The sequence below is a fragment of the Polistes dominula genome, unplaced genomic scaffold, assembly GCF_049000335.1.
Source record: "Polistes dominula isolate Pdom_NZ unplaced genomic scaffold, Pdom_raw_medaka contig_15, whole genome shotgun sequence".
NCBI lineage: Eukaryota > Metazoa > Arthropoda > Insecta > Hymenoptera > Vespidae > Polistes > Polistes dominula.
The window spans coordinates 7602716-7617507 of NW_028300915.1; the positions used below are offsets into that span (position 1 = coordinate 7602716).

Below are 14792 nucleotides of genomic sequence, written 5' to 3' on the forward strand. Positions count from 1 at the left end.
TAATTCAATTTGTGGCGGTCAACTTTATTTATAATTATCACAGTTGTCAATACAAATTCAAAATTGTCATGAATAAAACCAGAGGAGATTAGAATAAAATAAATATATAAAAAATTATTTATTTTATAATATTTACTAGCAATATAGATCAAAAAAATAAAATAAATAAATAAATTTAACACAAGAAAAAATTAAAAACTGCAATATATACAATTTAAAGTTTTACTATTGATATCATCATTGTGTAACATTTGCGTACTAAGGTGAGTGATGTAACAGCAATGTGCCTTTTCTATTGGTTAATTATCATCCAAGAGGTGTCAGTGATCACCTCTGATTGGTTGTTAACACTAAAAAGTCTGAGATACACGCTGCTGCCATCTAGAGTTTTTTTATTGTAAATCCTATTTTTCTGTTCGCGTATGCGTTATAAGTTATTTTATCTAGTCGAAGCTTGTCATAGCGATCTTAAAGTTTGTAGTATAAACTTCATAGTTTATAAAAAAAAGTGGATAAAAAAGAGAATATAATAATTATAATTTCAACAATAACGTAAAAATGATGATGGATTATTTTGTAACCAATAATTCTTTAGCTCCTGCACCTATGGGAATACAAAGTACAGCAGGTGCTGTACCAGTTAAAAATGATAAAGGTTAGTAGTTATAAGATGTAATATTTTTCAAAAAAATGTTTAATAAAAATTTATAGGCATATAATGTATATGTATATATGTTCTATAAAATTAAATATTAAGTAATTAGTTTTTGATTAAGACTTCATATTTTTATTAAATGTATTCTTTTCTATTTATATAGGAGAACTTTCTATGAAAAAAGTAAAAGTTCACCGGTATGTATCCGGTAAGCGTCCTGACTATGCTCCTGTCGCTAGTTCAGAAGAAGAATCAGAAGATGAAGATTTTCTAGAAAAACGTGTTCACAAAAATTATGACGATAATGAAACCATTACTGATATTCCACATACTGCTCAAGTAGTCAAAATAAGAGACGAAGATGATCCACGTTTAAGGAGATTAACGCGATTAGAGAGACAAAGAGATTCAGTTGTAGAATCTCATATTGAAAGACAAAGACATATCCATGAACCAGAAATTATTGAGGTTGAATCAGAAACATCACGTAAAAGAATTAAATTAGAAAGTTCAGATTCTTCAGAAGATGAAGAATTATCAGACTCTGAGATAGAACGAAGACGCGAAGCCTTGAAACAACGAGTATTATCAAAAAAAGAGATAGAAGAAGAATTATTACACGGAGAAGAAGAAAGATCTGGTGACAGTACCGAAGAAAGCTCTGAATATGAGGAATACACAGATTCCGAAGAAGAAACTGGACCAAGACTTAAGCCAGTTTTTGTTAGAAAAAAAGGATAGAATTACTGTTATGGAAAAAGAAAAGGAAGCTTTGAAACAAAAACAAGCAGAAATAGAAGCTAAAAAACTAGCTGAGGAAAGAAAAAGACAAACTTTCCGTATGGTAGAAGAAGCTATTAGAAAAGAGACACAAGTAAACAAAACTAATAACGAGCAAGAGGGAAAGCTTGAGGATGTTTGTACGGACGATGAAAACGATGAAGTCGAATATGAAGCTTGGAAATTAAGAGAATTAAAAAGAATTAAACGAGATAGAGAAGAAAGGGAACAAATTGAAAAGGAAAGATTAGAAATTGAACGAATACGTAATATGACGGAGGAAGAGCGTAGACAAGAAGCTCGATTAAATCCAAAAGTAATAACTAACAAAGCTGCTAAAGGAAAATATAAATTTTTACAAAAATATTATCATCGTGGTGCTTTCTACTTGGATAAAGATGATAATATATTTAAAAGAGACTTTTCCGGTGCTACTTTGGAAGATCACTTTGATAAAACAATATTACCAAAAGTAATGCAAGTTAAAAATTTTGGTCGTAGTGGTAGAACTAAATATACTCATTTAGTAGATCAAGATACTACACAATTTGATTCACCTTGGATATCAGAAACTGCTCAAAATCTCAAGTTTCATAATAATCAAGCTGCTGGAATGAAACAAGTTTTTGATCGACCGTCTCTGAAAAAAAGAAAAGATGAAAATTAAATTGAATGTAAATATATACCTAAGCATTTATATAATTTTGTATAATTTTATTTTGCTAAGAGTGTATAATTGTATATAAGAATTTTATACATAAAAATTGTTTTGTGTCTTCTGTCTTCTCCTAAAGTAGGACACACATATTAAAATATACTCTGTATATTATATTAAATAATGTATATAAATATATTTATTATTTAAATAATACTATTTTCTTATGTATTGTGCGCATACAGATAGCAAAGTAAATATTACTGATTAATAATTTAATTTAAGTTTTTTATTTACTAATATTTTTTAATTAAATTATTGTTATTAATTTTTACCAGGTGCACATTAGAAGTTGCTTATCATTTCTTACTAGCCACAAAAGAAAATTATAATCTTTTTTAGTCACTATATATTTTTTGTAATACTCTTAATTCTTCTAGAAAAAAAAGTATATTAAAATATTTTATGCGAGTTTTAAATCTATATTATAGAAGAATAAAAATCAAATACAGGCATCCCTCAAATAACACGACTTATTGGTTCTGTATAATTCGAAATTGTATTATTCGATACTAATAATATATACAATTTTGGAGATAACGTTATACTACAGACAATCGGTTTTCCTTGTAAGCCAACGATATGTATATGTATATATGTATTGTGTGATCAACTTAATTTTTAATAGTAATTTACGCGACTTCGTGTAATTCGAACTCGTATAGAATCAATCTATATAGTAGATAATTATATTTATCAAAATTGTATAAATTCCTAGAAGTTGTTTTGAAATTTCAAAATACTGTAATGCCTTTTATCAAATTAAACTTAATTGAATCTTTCTTATTGAATTTATAATAGTTTTTTTAAAGCTTAAGATATATTTCAAAATTTGATCCTAGCCAAGATGTGTAATTGGATAGATATAGTCTATTCAATTCTAGTCTATATCTCATAGTCTGCCAGTAAAAGACTTGTAGAAGTGGGGATGATATTCCCGCCAAAAGCAGCGCCGCGTGGCTAGTTTTTGACCACTGCAATTGACCAATCACCAACGCTGGACGACGACCAGTGGAAACTTCCTTTATATCACTAGTGATCCACACAGAAACAGAAATGACGAAGAAGATAGCGAACAAGCACACGAGATCGATAAGACACAGAATTCAACGGTAAGACAAGATATTGGAATTCACGAACGTGTGAAAATATCGACTTTTCTGAATGATAAACCGCACAAGAATGACCAAAATCGGTTCAGCTTCCGCTGAATCCTAGATCATCGTAGCGCGTAGGACGACGCGCTGAGATCACGCCACGTTGATCCGCTAATCAGAACCTCGGGTCGAAGCACGTCACAAGCTTCGGCTAATCCGGCGCTGCCACTTCCTGGACTGGCTACGTGGTTGAACAGATATTGCCACCACCGGACGCGCGCAATTCCGGCGGCTGCTAGGGACCTTCGAAGGTTGGTGCCGGCGTACAGGAAAGTGTCAGCACCGTCCTGGTGAGAAGCGCCGCGACTTAACGAATCGACCGAGAGGTGTCAGCACCGAGCTTGTGCGTGTAGAGGGTTTCTCTATAGTAAAGATAATATTAGACTGAATTTGTTTTATGATTTTTATTTAACGAATGCGATTTGCTTTTCTTTCTTGTACACTTCTCAACGGCTACGCACAGACTGTACTCGTCTGGTGACCACACTTGCTAGCGTGGTTCCCTAGCCTTCTAGTAACTTAGATGGCGCGACCATCGGTCGTACCGCTACATGCGGGACGCCACAGACTTTTTAGTGTTAACAACCAATCAGAGGTGATCACTTACACCTCTTGGATGATAATTAACCAATAGAAAAGGCACATTGCTGTTACATCACTCACCTTAGTACGCAAATGTTACACAATGATGATATCAATAGTAAAACTTTAAATTGTATATATTGCAGTTTTTAATTTTTTCTTGTGTTAAATTTATTTATTTATTTTATTTTTTTGATCTATATTGCTAGTAAATATTATAAAATAAATAATTTTTTATATATTTATTTTATTCTAATCTCCTCTGGTTTTATTCATGACAATTTTGAATTTGTGTTGACAACTGTGATAATTATAAATAAAGTTGACCGCCACAAATTGAATTAAGAACAGTTTTTTTTTTTTATTTGTGTATTAATATTATTTACAACAATTTACAATTATTATTTTTTCAAATGTCAGATAAAGTATGTTTGATGAAATGATTTAAATTCATAAAATCATTTTTTGTGTGTGAAACGTACAGGCATCTTCTGAATAGCACTGAGTTCGAATTACACGAAGTCGCGTAAATTACTATTAAAAATTAAGTTGATCACACAATACATATATACATATACATATCGTTGGCTTACAAGGAAAACCGATTGTCTGTAGTATAACGTTATCTCCAAAATTGTATATATTATTAGTATCGAATAATACAATTTCGAATTATACAGAACCAATAAGTCGTGTTATTTGAGGGATGCCTGTATTTGATTTTTATTCTTCTATAATATAGATTTAAAACTCACACAAAATATTTTAATATACTTTTTTTCAGAAAGAATTAAGAATGCTACAAAAAACGTACAATGACTTAGAAGACTATTATTTTCTTCTGAGGCTAGTAAGAAATGATATAGAAAAAATGATAAGCAACTTCTCATATGCACCTGGTAAAAATTAAAAACAATAATTTAATTAAAAAATATTACTATATAGAAAACTTAAATTAAATTATTAGTCAGAAATATTTGCTTTACTATCTGTATGCGCACAATACATAAGAAAATACTATTATTTAAATAATAAATATATTCACATAAATTATTTAATATAATATACAAAGTATTTTTTTTATATGTGTGTCCAACTTTAGGAGAGGACAGAAGACACTAAACAATGACAAAAATGCATTCAAACATGTCTCCTCCTATTTGAATTTGTTTTATGTTTCAATAATTTGTACCAATTTATTTTCATGGAAGGCTCCCAAAAAGATTCGAATTGTATACACACCTATAGTCGTCATCTTATCGAATTCCACAGCACTGTGTTGACAATCTTCTTCTATATATGCTATAAGTTTTTTAATGCTGACAATGGATGTCGAATACATAATTATTTTTAAATGAGCTCAGAAATAAAAATGGAAGTACATACATGTAATTTCTAAGGTGCACAGCAGATAGAAAATAATGAAGTATTTCTAGTTAGATAACCACGCAGTATTGAAACTAAACTGAATAAACCAAGATGACTAAATGTAATTAACTGAATGTATGACATTGGTAAAGACAAGAAATATCCGCGAGCTATAACTTAGAAACAATTTCAAATAGGATACATGTATATACATATTTATATGAACTTTTTTACTTCCAAAGGACTTTCACATATTAAAAAACACCTTATATATATATTTAATAAATGATTAATAGAACAAAAGACTATTTAAGTATTTATAAATAATAACCTTTTTTTGTTTTGTAAAATCTTGACGCAAAGATAAAATATAAATTTAACAAGCTTGAAGTATCAAATTTAAAATAACTATACATTATATATATATTTTTTTGAATAACTTTAAGTATGTTTTTAAATGAATAATATACAAAAATATTTCCAGCTAATTAAGAACAATGTATTGTTTCAGATTTTTTCCCTATAGAAAAGGACGCTAAAGCTGGAGTTAATAAAAAAAGTAAAAAAATTCCTAAATAGTATATCAAATCATATTAAAAATATTGAATACGATAAAGTAATCATTTATTTTTATTTATATTTGAAGAAAGATCGAATAATACTGTTGATCTTAATAAACTAACATTTCTCTTGAAATTTTTTTTCATTAATATTTATTATCAATAAAATCACTTTTTATTCCTTTTTTGACAGAGTATTAAAATATCATAAACCTAAAATTATTTAAAAATGATCTCAAAGTGTTTCTCGTATTACTTTGGAAATATTATTAGCTGTTTTAATAAATTTTACATTTTACGATATACTTCTAATATACAATTAAATATTATTAAGAGAAATATTAAATTACAATGTTATAATAGATCTAAAGAGAATAACATAAATGAAGAATGCAAACGAAATAATATTATGCGTCCCTCGCAATTTAATGAATATAATTTTTTTGATAATCGCATGATCGATGTAAATGTTTGTATTATTGGTGGAGGCTTGTCTTCCATTTATACAGCAGTTTTTTTGAAACAATCTCGTTTTATAAAAGATATACATTTAGTTGATTTAAGTGGAAAATTAGCTGGTACCGTTTTTGATGCAAATCACATTGATACTACTATTCGTATAAAGTATTTTACTAAAAAATTAATTAGAAAAGCCTTGGTAAAAGTACGTTACTATAATTATATTATAATAATGAAATGAAGAAAAAGAAAAAATCAATTATAATTTATTTTTAGACAAATATTGTTGCACTTATGGATGAGTCGGATTTTAATATTGATAAAGATCCATATATTCAGCTTAATAGGTGCTCGAAATATATTCATCAAATGGTAGAGCATATAATCGCAATTTGCCCTACAGCACTTGTTGCAATTTTTACAAAACCTGTAACAGCAACGATGTCGATGGTATCAGAAATTTATAAACATGCAGGCAAATGGGATCCAAATAGATTGATTGGTTCAGTTTCTACAGAAGTAATGCGAATTGAAACAATAACTGGAAATATCTTAGATTTGAATCCTGCATCTATAACAGTTCCAATAGCTGGAGGAGCTGATTTAAATACTATTGTTCCGCTTTTATCATGCACCAAGCCTGTCAATGAATTTACAAGTGTACAAGTAAAAATATCTTCTTTTCCTTTCGTGTAATAATAAAATATAAATAATTATATATTAATTGTTTAGGGTCAAAGTGATACATTGATAGAATTATTTCAAGCAACCAAACAAGATCAAATCAATTTTAAAGTGAAAAAGTTAGCTCTCTTGAATGGATCAGCTGCAGCAAAGTTAATCTTGACTCTTGTCGGTGGTTTAAACAATCTCGACAATGTTTATGCATGTGCGTTTGTACGTTCAAATGTATTGCCAGTATGTCGTTTCTTTACATCTCAATTACAATTTGGGATTGGAGGAATAAAGAAAAATTTTGGTTTACCAAAAGTTTCATCTTTGGAAGTTAATATGATTGAAAGAGCAATTCCAATTATTAATGAGTACATAAGAATGGGAATGAAGGCTTCTAATTGTAAATAAATAAAATCACATCTTAAATTTATTTATTTATTATTAATATTTTACAAATAACTTATATTGCTATTCAAGGTTTCTAAATTTAAAAACTATTATCTTTTAACATATTAATAGTAATCAAATATTAAAGATATTTTAATATATTAACTTCTAATCATTGAAATTTTGTGTCAATTGTCTATTACATTAAAATTTACGAAAATATGATTGGTTATATTTTCAAGCAGTGATTAGTTATTTCTGTTTGCTCTTTAAGAAACGAGCTAATAGATAACCAATCACAAATTATTAAAATTGAAAAAGAATATAAATCTGCGAAATCTAACATAGGTTTTAAATTTATTTAGTTGGTACGATTTTTCATGGCTATTCTATAGTTGCATTTTAGTAGCTTCTTAAAATTTCTTTTGTGGTTAATTTTTTTTTCCTACAAAATTCATGTAAATCGAAAAGAAAAAATAAACAATAAAAAATATTAACAATAGTGGAAAAATAAGTGATCTATTAAATTTAGTTTGTGATTAAAATAGAAAATAAATAAATATATATATATGTAGTTTTTCATAACAATATGCAAGTAAACATTATCCTGTTGGCATCTGGAAAATCTTTGTAGGAAGCAAGTTATAAATATCGGAACAAAACGCGGGTGTAGTTATATCAGGTTTAAAAAGTAGAATCGTTACATATATATATATATATATATATATATATATATATGACAATTGAATTTCGAAGTTAAATTTAAAAAAATAAAACACATAAATCTTTTGTGCATCAGATACTAATTCTGACATAAGAATTGACAATAATAACCAATCAACTTTAATAATTTATTTTTTCTTAACAAAAGGAAGGACGTGACCATCGTAATCATCATTTGCAAACATGGGAATCATTTTGTCCACATTTCGTGTGAGTATTATTTTCTCATATTTTTATATTGTAATAACTTTTTTATTATATACTTCGTATTTTTCATCATGAATAAACTTTTTTATATTAAAGAGGTTATGTGTTAGATTTGAAATAGTTCATTAAAGGTTTTCATATATTATAAGATAAACTTTTAATATTATTATTATTATTACAATTATTATAATTATATTTTCCTCTTTTTTCTATAATCAAACAAAGTAAAAAAAGATGTGCATGAATAATATTTTTATTTGACAACTATGGTTATTTTTAGAACCAAGACAGGCTCGTTGTATCTTATATTTCATTATTATTTTAAGATATTATATAAATTATACACATCGATTTTAAATATCTTAAAATAATCATTATAGTTACAATTTATTTTAAAAAATAATTGTTAATATATAATATAAATCATTGTTGAGTTAATCTCCACGTTTGAATTAAATTCATTGTGTAGAATGAATTCTATTAAAATATTTATCTTCAAAATTTAATGCGTTATCATTTTTTGAATTCTATATTGTTGGGATGATTAGTCAAAATTGAAAGATAATGAATACAATAAAAAATGCTAGGTGAACTCTTACGCTTTTGGTTAATGTATTTGCATAAAATAGTATTGAATATTTTTCTGGTATTAGTATTTAAATAAATTTTAAATATTTTTATTTTAAGACTACTATACTTTGAACAAGATGACTTTGTATTTTTTATAAATTATATTTGTTATAATAAAAAATTCGTTTTTATTTTGTTACAGAGAAAAAAAACAACTATTGAAATTTTAGAAGAATTAGATTCTGTAAGAGAAATCTTTGTTTTATGTTATGCATATTTATTTTTATTTTATTGTTGTATAAATTATAAGATTTGTTCTCTTCTTTTTTTATAGAAAATAAAAGAAATACAAGAATATGGGCAAAATACTGAACAAAGGCATAAAAAGATTGTTGGAACACTTGTCATTTATAGTGTTACTCTTTACATCACGACAGCCTTCATTTTCTATTTTTACTTCTTCCCAGCCTCTTTGTACGATCAATTATTCTATATTACTCCGTTATTAATTTTTCCAATTTTGTAAGTATCCTTATTATTATTTGTTCTTTTCTTCTTCTTTTTTTCTTTTCTTTTTTTTCCTTAAAATTGATTATATGTAAAGGCAAGCATATAAGTTAATTGATTAATTAATTTCTAAATGAATTGATAATAAATATGAAGAGAACATTATGTATTACTACAGAATACTGTTAACTAAAAAAATGGTATCGTGGTACTACAAACAGAAAATATCACAGAATCAAGAAAAATTGATAATAATGCAACGAGAGAAGACTAAAATTTTAGATGAAGTTACCGAAACAGAAACTTATAAAAAGGCCAAAGAAATTTTATTGAGATTTGCACCGGATCAACTTAAAATGACATCAGTAAGTCTAAACAATTGTATTAAGTAAACAATAAAGAATCTCATATGTTAACAGTAAAGGTAAGTAATATACTTTTTTTAGAATTCTGCAAGTGTAAGTTATAATAATGATTGCTGGTTATACTATTTAATACATAAAAGAAAAATAAGGTTCTAAATTGAAAAATTCTAATAATTGTATTTGGATTAATGAATGTTATTGTTTTTTAGGCACCTATTAAATTACTACCACAGGCAGTAGAAAAATTACGACAACCTAATGTAACACAAGTTATTACTTCTTCTTCACCTGGTATGGAAGAATTAAGAAAAAGAACTATAGGAAATTCAAATCAAACGCTCGATGTTTCAAGTGGTACCAATGCTCAAATTTTATCTGTTGATGCAACTCCTACTAAAAACACACCGTTAAACAGTTCTCTTCAAAGTGGTTCTAGAATGCTTAATAGGACATCTATGGGAAACAGTTAGTACCATTTCATGTTTATATAATAATAAATAGTATTTAATTATTTGTAATAATTGCACTGATATATTTATTTTCTGGTAATCATTTTATTTATATTATTTATTAATATAAAATTATATTACATATTAGAATCGCCTGAGTATACATTAGCACGCCCCATACTGCCGCATCAGAGAAGCGTTTTTGACCGATTAATTGATTACTTAGTTGGTGATGGCCCATCAAATCGTTACGCTTTAATTTGTCGTCAATGTGAATATCATAATGGAATGGCTCTTAAAGAAGAGTTTGAATATTTAGGTGAATAAGATTTCTGAAAATCTGTTAACTTAAGAAGTAGAAAATATATGAAGAAACGTAATACTTGCATTCTTAGGATTCAGATGTTGTTATTGCAATTTTTGGAATCCTCCGAAAAAGCAAAAGCCAGGTGTTCAAAAAGTAGAGGATCTTTCTAATATTTCTCTAACCTCTGCTACATCTAAAGTCGAATTATCCAATAAAACCACTGAAACAGCTAAAATTTCAGAAATAGATGCGTTATGTTCGTCTGATACTGGTAATCAAAATACTGTGTTACTTTCTTGATTTAGATAAGCATATACATATATTTTATAGATATTTTATTTTTAGATTCAGATATTGAATTAGTCGAAAAACCGACAGAAATATCGGAAAATCGAGATCAGGTTGATGACGATTCCAATAAAGGTAAACATTACATGTTTATCTATTATATTTCTGTAATATTTTGTTTAATATATTTTGAACCCTTTCGTTACTAATAACCCATATACGGTCGTCCATCTGAATGAGCTCGTATGAACAACCAACCGATCTAAATAGGGATTCTAACGTGCAACGATACCCATATAAACAAAGCATTCCGTAACGAAAGGGTTAAAAAAAGGAGATAATATTTTTTTTATTTTTTGATGTATACTTATTTTTTAATTAATTCCAAGTAACTGTTTCGTAATTAGGAATGCAAAGCTCGCAAACGAACCAATTCAACACAAATCCATTCGCGGAAGATATGGAAATTGATGATTGATATTATTAATATTCAGTCGGCATAGGTACTCTTTATTATTGTTGATAATGACATCAATAATGCAGCGCAATATAATAAAATTATGTTTTATGTTCAGTAGTGGTCAATTATATATATATATATATATATATATATATAAAGGTTAACAATGATGGAATAATGAAATTTTCGATAATTAAAAATAAAATCATTCCAAGTTATCTTTATGTAATTTGTAATCGGAATTGCATAAAGATATTAAATAGCACAGTATAATAAAATAAAATATACAGTTCATTTTTTTTATTTTTTTTTTTGGGATGATAAAAAATAATTATGCTTTTCAGTTTATATCAGAATAATGTTTATATTATTATTATTTTTACAATCATGAGTCATTTAGCAGTAGAAGAAAAAGAATAATCAAATTCTTATATTGTTTAGTATAAAATACGTATTTTATATGAGACTGTTTTATCTTTATAAATAGAGAAATAAATAAGTATTTATATTAAAGGAAGAATCATTTTTGTAAGAAAATATGATTAAAATGTGAGGTCAATTTTTTTGTCTCCTTATATATTTTTTGGGGAATGGAAAAAACAAATCATATTACTTTTTAATGTAATTTTGTTGAGATACAATTAATTTATCTAATTTTAAATTCTGTGATGATTGATATTTTCTTGAAAGTGAAATTTTATATTATATATACACAGCACACACTCATACAGACATACTTGACTAAAAATTAGTAAGTAATTGATATTATATTTTTAAGTATTTAAAAAGCTGGTCTCGAAAAAACTTTACTTATATATAAAAAAATAATATAGCATTTTAAAGATATTTTAAATGTTTACATTTAATAAAAAGAAAGTAAGAGAAAATAATTACAATATATATTTAACGAGAAATTTGCTACTCAAAAAGAAAAAAACAAAGAATATATTTGTTAAAAGAATATTATAAATTCTGCCAGATAAAAGCTTAAGTGTTATCTTGTGAAGAATTAAATATTATTAAGAAAAAAAATGATCAAAGAAAATATTTGTCAGGAGGCACGTTAGTTTCTTTAACGTATATTATTATATATATAGAAATTTATTATACGCTTAATATAGTAGACACTCCCGTTGTTTTGGATTTATATTGTATCAAATGTAATCTCCAGAAACAGAAAACAAAAACAACGTATATATTTGTAATATATAAATGTATATGTATATATTTATTATAAATTATATATGCTATACATATACAAATTTTAAAATTTAAATAAAATTTTACATGAATATTTTTATAAGAAAAGAAAAATTATATTTTTATTGTCTCTTAAGAATAATCTACAATATTTATTTCTTTTCTTTTTCATCGTTTATTTGTAAATCATTTATTATATTTTATTGTGTCTCTTAAAGAGTGAAAATTATTATCATTTTTATTACCAGTATTTCGGATAGAAATTAATACAGTTTTTTAAAACTCCTCTTATATATGTTATTTATACAGATTTTTCTTTTCTCTTTGCTATTGCATAGGAAGAAAAATTATTCGAATAATTGTAATAAAAATTTAAATTTTATTTATTTATTTTTGTTTAAAAATGCTTATGTAAATCATTGCATTTGCTTTTATGGTTATTTAAACTATTTTTCACGGAGCCTAGATACCAGGAGGGCAATCGACATAGGAAAATAACTAGCAAACGCGACTGGAAAGAAAAAGAAAGATCATTATCGGAAATACGCCGCTAGGTTTCGTTATGTTTACTAATGTCAAGTTTATAACGTCATATTTTTCATTGACAATTGTTGACAATACTGCATCATTAACAATTGTATTAATGTTTTTTTAATTTATAAAAAGTAATATTTATTTAAAAATGGTAAATAAGTGTATTGTTCACGGGTGTACAAGTGGATGAGTCAGGGATCGTAATAAGAATGCTAAAATTAATCAGAGAAATACGTCTTTATTCACTTTACCACAGATAATATAACCTTAATTGATAGTTATTAATTACTAATATAAAAAAATGCAATGATGCAAATGGTAAAAAGTCTAGTCTTGTAAAAAGTGCAATTTACGATAATAAATTATAATTTACTTTTAATTGGACTTTTTTAATTTAGTTTTCCATCCTTTACTCAACTGCGACTAGGTAAGATGAAATTGAATAGATTTACACAACAAGTTGACGATAATATCTTGGAAATAATTGTAAAATAATAAAAAAGTTTTTCTTATTGCTATTTTTAACGTTAATTATAAGATTTGGTTAATTTATTTTGACTAACCAGTGAAGCCAGATCGTAGAATATTTCTACCCCTTCTCTCGAGTCCAGGACGCCTCGCACACAACGAAATGTTACGTGTCGATGTGTCGGGAAACCGAAAGAAGCCGAGGGAAGCCGAGGTTAGATGCGCAACAGAGGAGAAATAATACCCCCACCACGCGCCGCGGAGAAATACATTTGAACAATGTGTAAAACAATGTGTATTGTGTCCGTTTTTCTCGAAACTACGTTTTTGAAATTTTGCGGAAGCACTCACTAAAAACTATAGAACCGATTGGGCTAAAATTTTTATCAGTTATTCTTTACACATATTCTGATGCATGATACCTCAAAAATCTTTAATTTTTTAATAATAAATATATTTTTTTAAACAAATAAAGGTAAAAAAAAGCACCGATTTTGAAAAAAATTTTTCACACGTCCGTCATTTTTTTTTTTTTTGAAAAAAATATACATATTGTTGGTATCATGTCTATAATTAGGCCTAAAGAATAATAAGTATTTTTAGTTTTTTTGTTTCAGACGGCTACAAAGGCTCTGTGCTTCCGCAAATTGACTTAGGGGACTCCAATTTAATGTTAAAAAAAAGGACAAATCTTGCCCAAATTAGGTTAAAAAAATTTTTTTTGTATAGTTTAAGATAATGATAAAAACATATTAAAATTTTAAGACGATCGCATTTTGTTTTTCTATTCAAACAAATTCATGAAAAAGCATTGAAATTTCGGTCTTCACAGGGGGGTACTACCTTAAAATGTTTGAATCATTCGCGCGCAATCACGTGACTACATAAGTTCCTGTCCCCTAAAATTCTTTGGCGCGTCCCTCCTACAGGGTCCCTAGATTGAGCAACGTCTAACACAGTTGATCATTAACATCTCATTGGTTGGTAGTCACACCAATAGAAAAAGACACGCCGGACCATCGCGTGTCGCCTTGCGAGGAACGGATAATCCAAAAGGATTTCTGTCCACTTCTTCTTAATCCGAACACTAAAGAGAATAAACCCCGTTTTCCAATTACAGCACTAAAGCGCATTATGCGGCATAATGCTCAAGGTTGAATGTTCCAACTAGAGCATCGCATCGCACAATCGAACACTGTAAAAAGTGTTGCGCTCGAGCGATGCGTTCAATCGATACCAACTCAGTAGCAGAAAATAACCAAGTGTTTTTTCTTTAAGTTGGCATTGATCGAAATTGTATGTATATTATCGTTAGTAATATTGTTTATTATTGAAAAAATTCTTAAAGCTTTCTTCTCGTCGTAGTTTTTTGGAAA

General features: G+C 27.3%; 3 protein-coding genes and 1 long non-coding RNA gene across 12 annotated transcripts; 3 read left to right on the forward strand and 1 right to left on the reverse strand.

Annotated features, from left to right (window-relative positions):
* The first annotated feature begins 441 nt into the window (after nt 1–441).
* On the forward strand, nt 442–2304 carry LOC107073740 (Microfibril-associated protein 1). Its single transcript, XM_015334435.2, is given in 3 exon segments — nt 442–655; nt 819–1384; nt 1386–2304. Coding segments are annotated over 3 exon segments (1380 nt in total). The 5' UTR covers nt 442–558; the 3' UTR covers nt 2103–2304.
* Nucleotides 2305–3603: 1299 nt separating this feature from the next.
* Nucleotides 3604–8271, forward strand: LOC107069238 (uncharacterized). 9 transcript variants are annotated; one of them, XM_089170269.1, is made up of 5 exons: nt 3604–3974; nt 4674–4788; nt 5769–6481; nt 6553–6942; nt 7009–8271. In XM_089170269.1, exons 3-5 carry the CDS (start codon nt 6047–6049, stop codon nt 7357–7359), a joined length of 1176 nt encoding a protein of 391 aa, XP_089026395.1. In that variant the 5' UTR covers nt 3604–3974; nt 4674–4788; nt 5769–6046; the 3' UTR covers nt 7360–8271. The 9 variants fall into 9 exon arrangements, with proteins under 9 accessions (XP_089026395.1, XP_089026398.1, XP_089026396.1 ...); XM_089170272.1 differs by having other exon boundaries at nt 4678–4788; XM_089170270.1 differs by lacking the exon at nt 3604–3974 and adding an exon at nt 4000–4022.
* Lnpk (zinc-ribbon metal-binding protein lunapark) lies at nt 8132–13327 on the forward strand. The gene is made up of 9 exons (XM_015330736.2): nt 8132–8271; nt 9041–9082; nt 9173–9360; nt 9524–9710; nt 9920–10175; nt 10308–10478; nt 10555–10737; nt 10812–10889; nt 11162–13327. Exons 1-9 carry the CDS (start codon nt 8245–8247, stop codon nt 11230–11232), a joined length of 1203 nt encoding a protein of 400 aa, XP_015186222.1. The 5' UTR covers nt 8132–8244; the 3' UTR covers nt 11233–13327.
* Nucleotides 10313–14559, reverse strand: LOC149033224 (uncharacterized). The gene is made up of 3 exons (XR_016175932.1): nt 13512–14559; nt 10543–10695; nt 10313–10453 (listed from the first exon to the last, which is right to left on the reverse strand). It is a non-coding gene; the product is annotated as an uncharacterized LOC149033224 (long non-coding RNA).
* Between the last annotated feature and the right edge of the window lie 233 nt (nt 14560–14792).

Excerpts from the sequence above, each read along its gene's own strand:
- Lnpk (XM_015330736.2), top strand. The coding sequence starts at position 8,245 with ATGGGAATCATTTTGTCCACATTTCGT. Across the intron at positions 9,361-9,523 it reads TTATTAATTTTTCCAATTTT|AATACTGTTAACTAAAAAAA; the intron begins GTAAGTATCCTT and ends GTATTACTACAG. Across the intron at positions 10,176-10,307 it reads TAGGACATCTATGGGAAACA|AATCGCCTGAGTATACATTA; the intron begins GTTAGTACCATT and ends ATTACATATTAG.
- LOC107069238 (XM_089170269.1), top strand. The coding sequence starts at position 6,047 with ATGATCTCAAAGTGTTTCTCGTATTACTTTGGAAATATTATTAGCTGT. Across the intron at positions 6,482-6,552 it reads TTAGAAAAGCCTTGGTAAAA|ACAAATATTGTTGCACTTAT; the intron begins GTACGTTACTAT and ends ATTTATTTTTAG. Across the intron at positions 6,943-7,008 it reads ATGAATTTACAAGTGTACAA|GGTCAAAGTGATACATTGAT; the intron begins GTAAAAATATCT and ends TTAATTGTTTAG.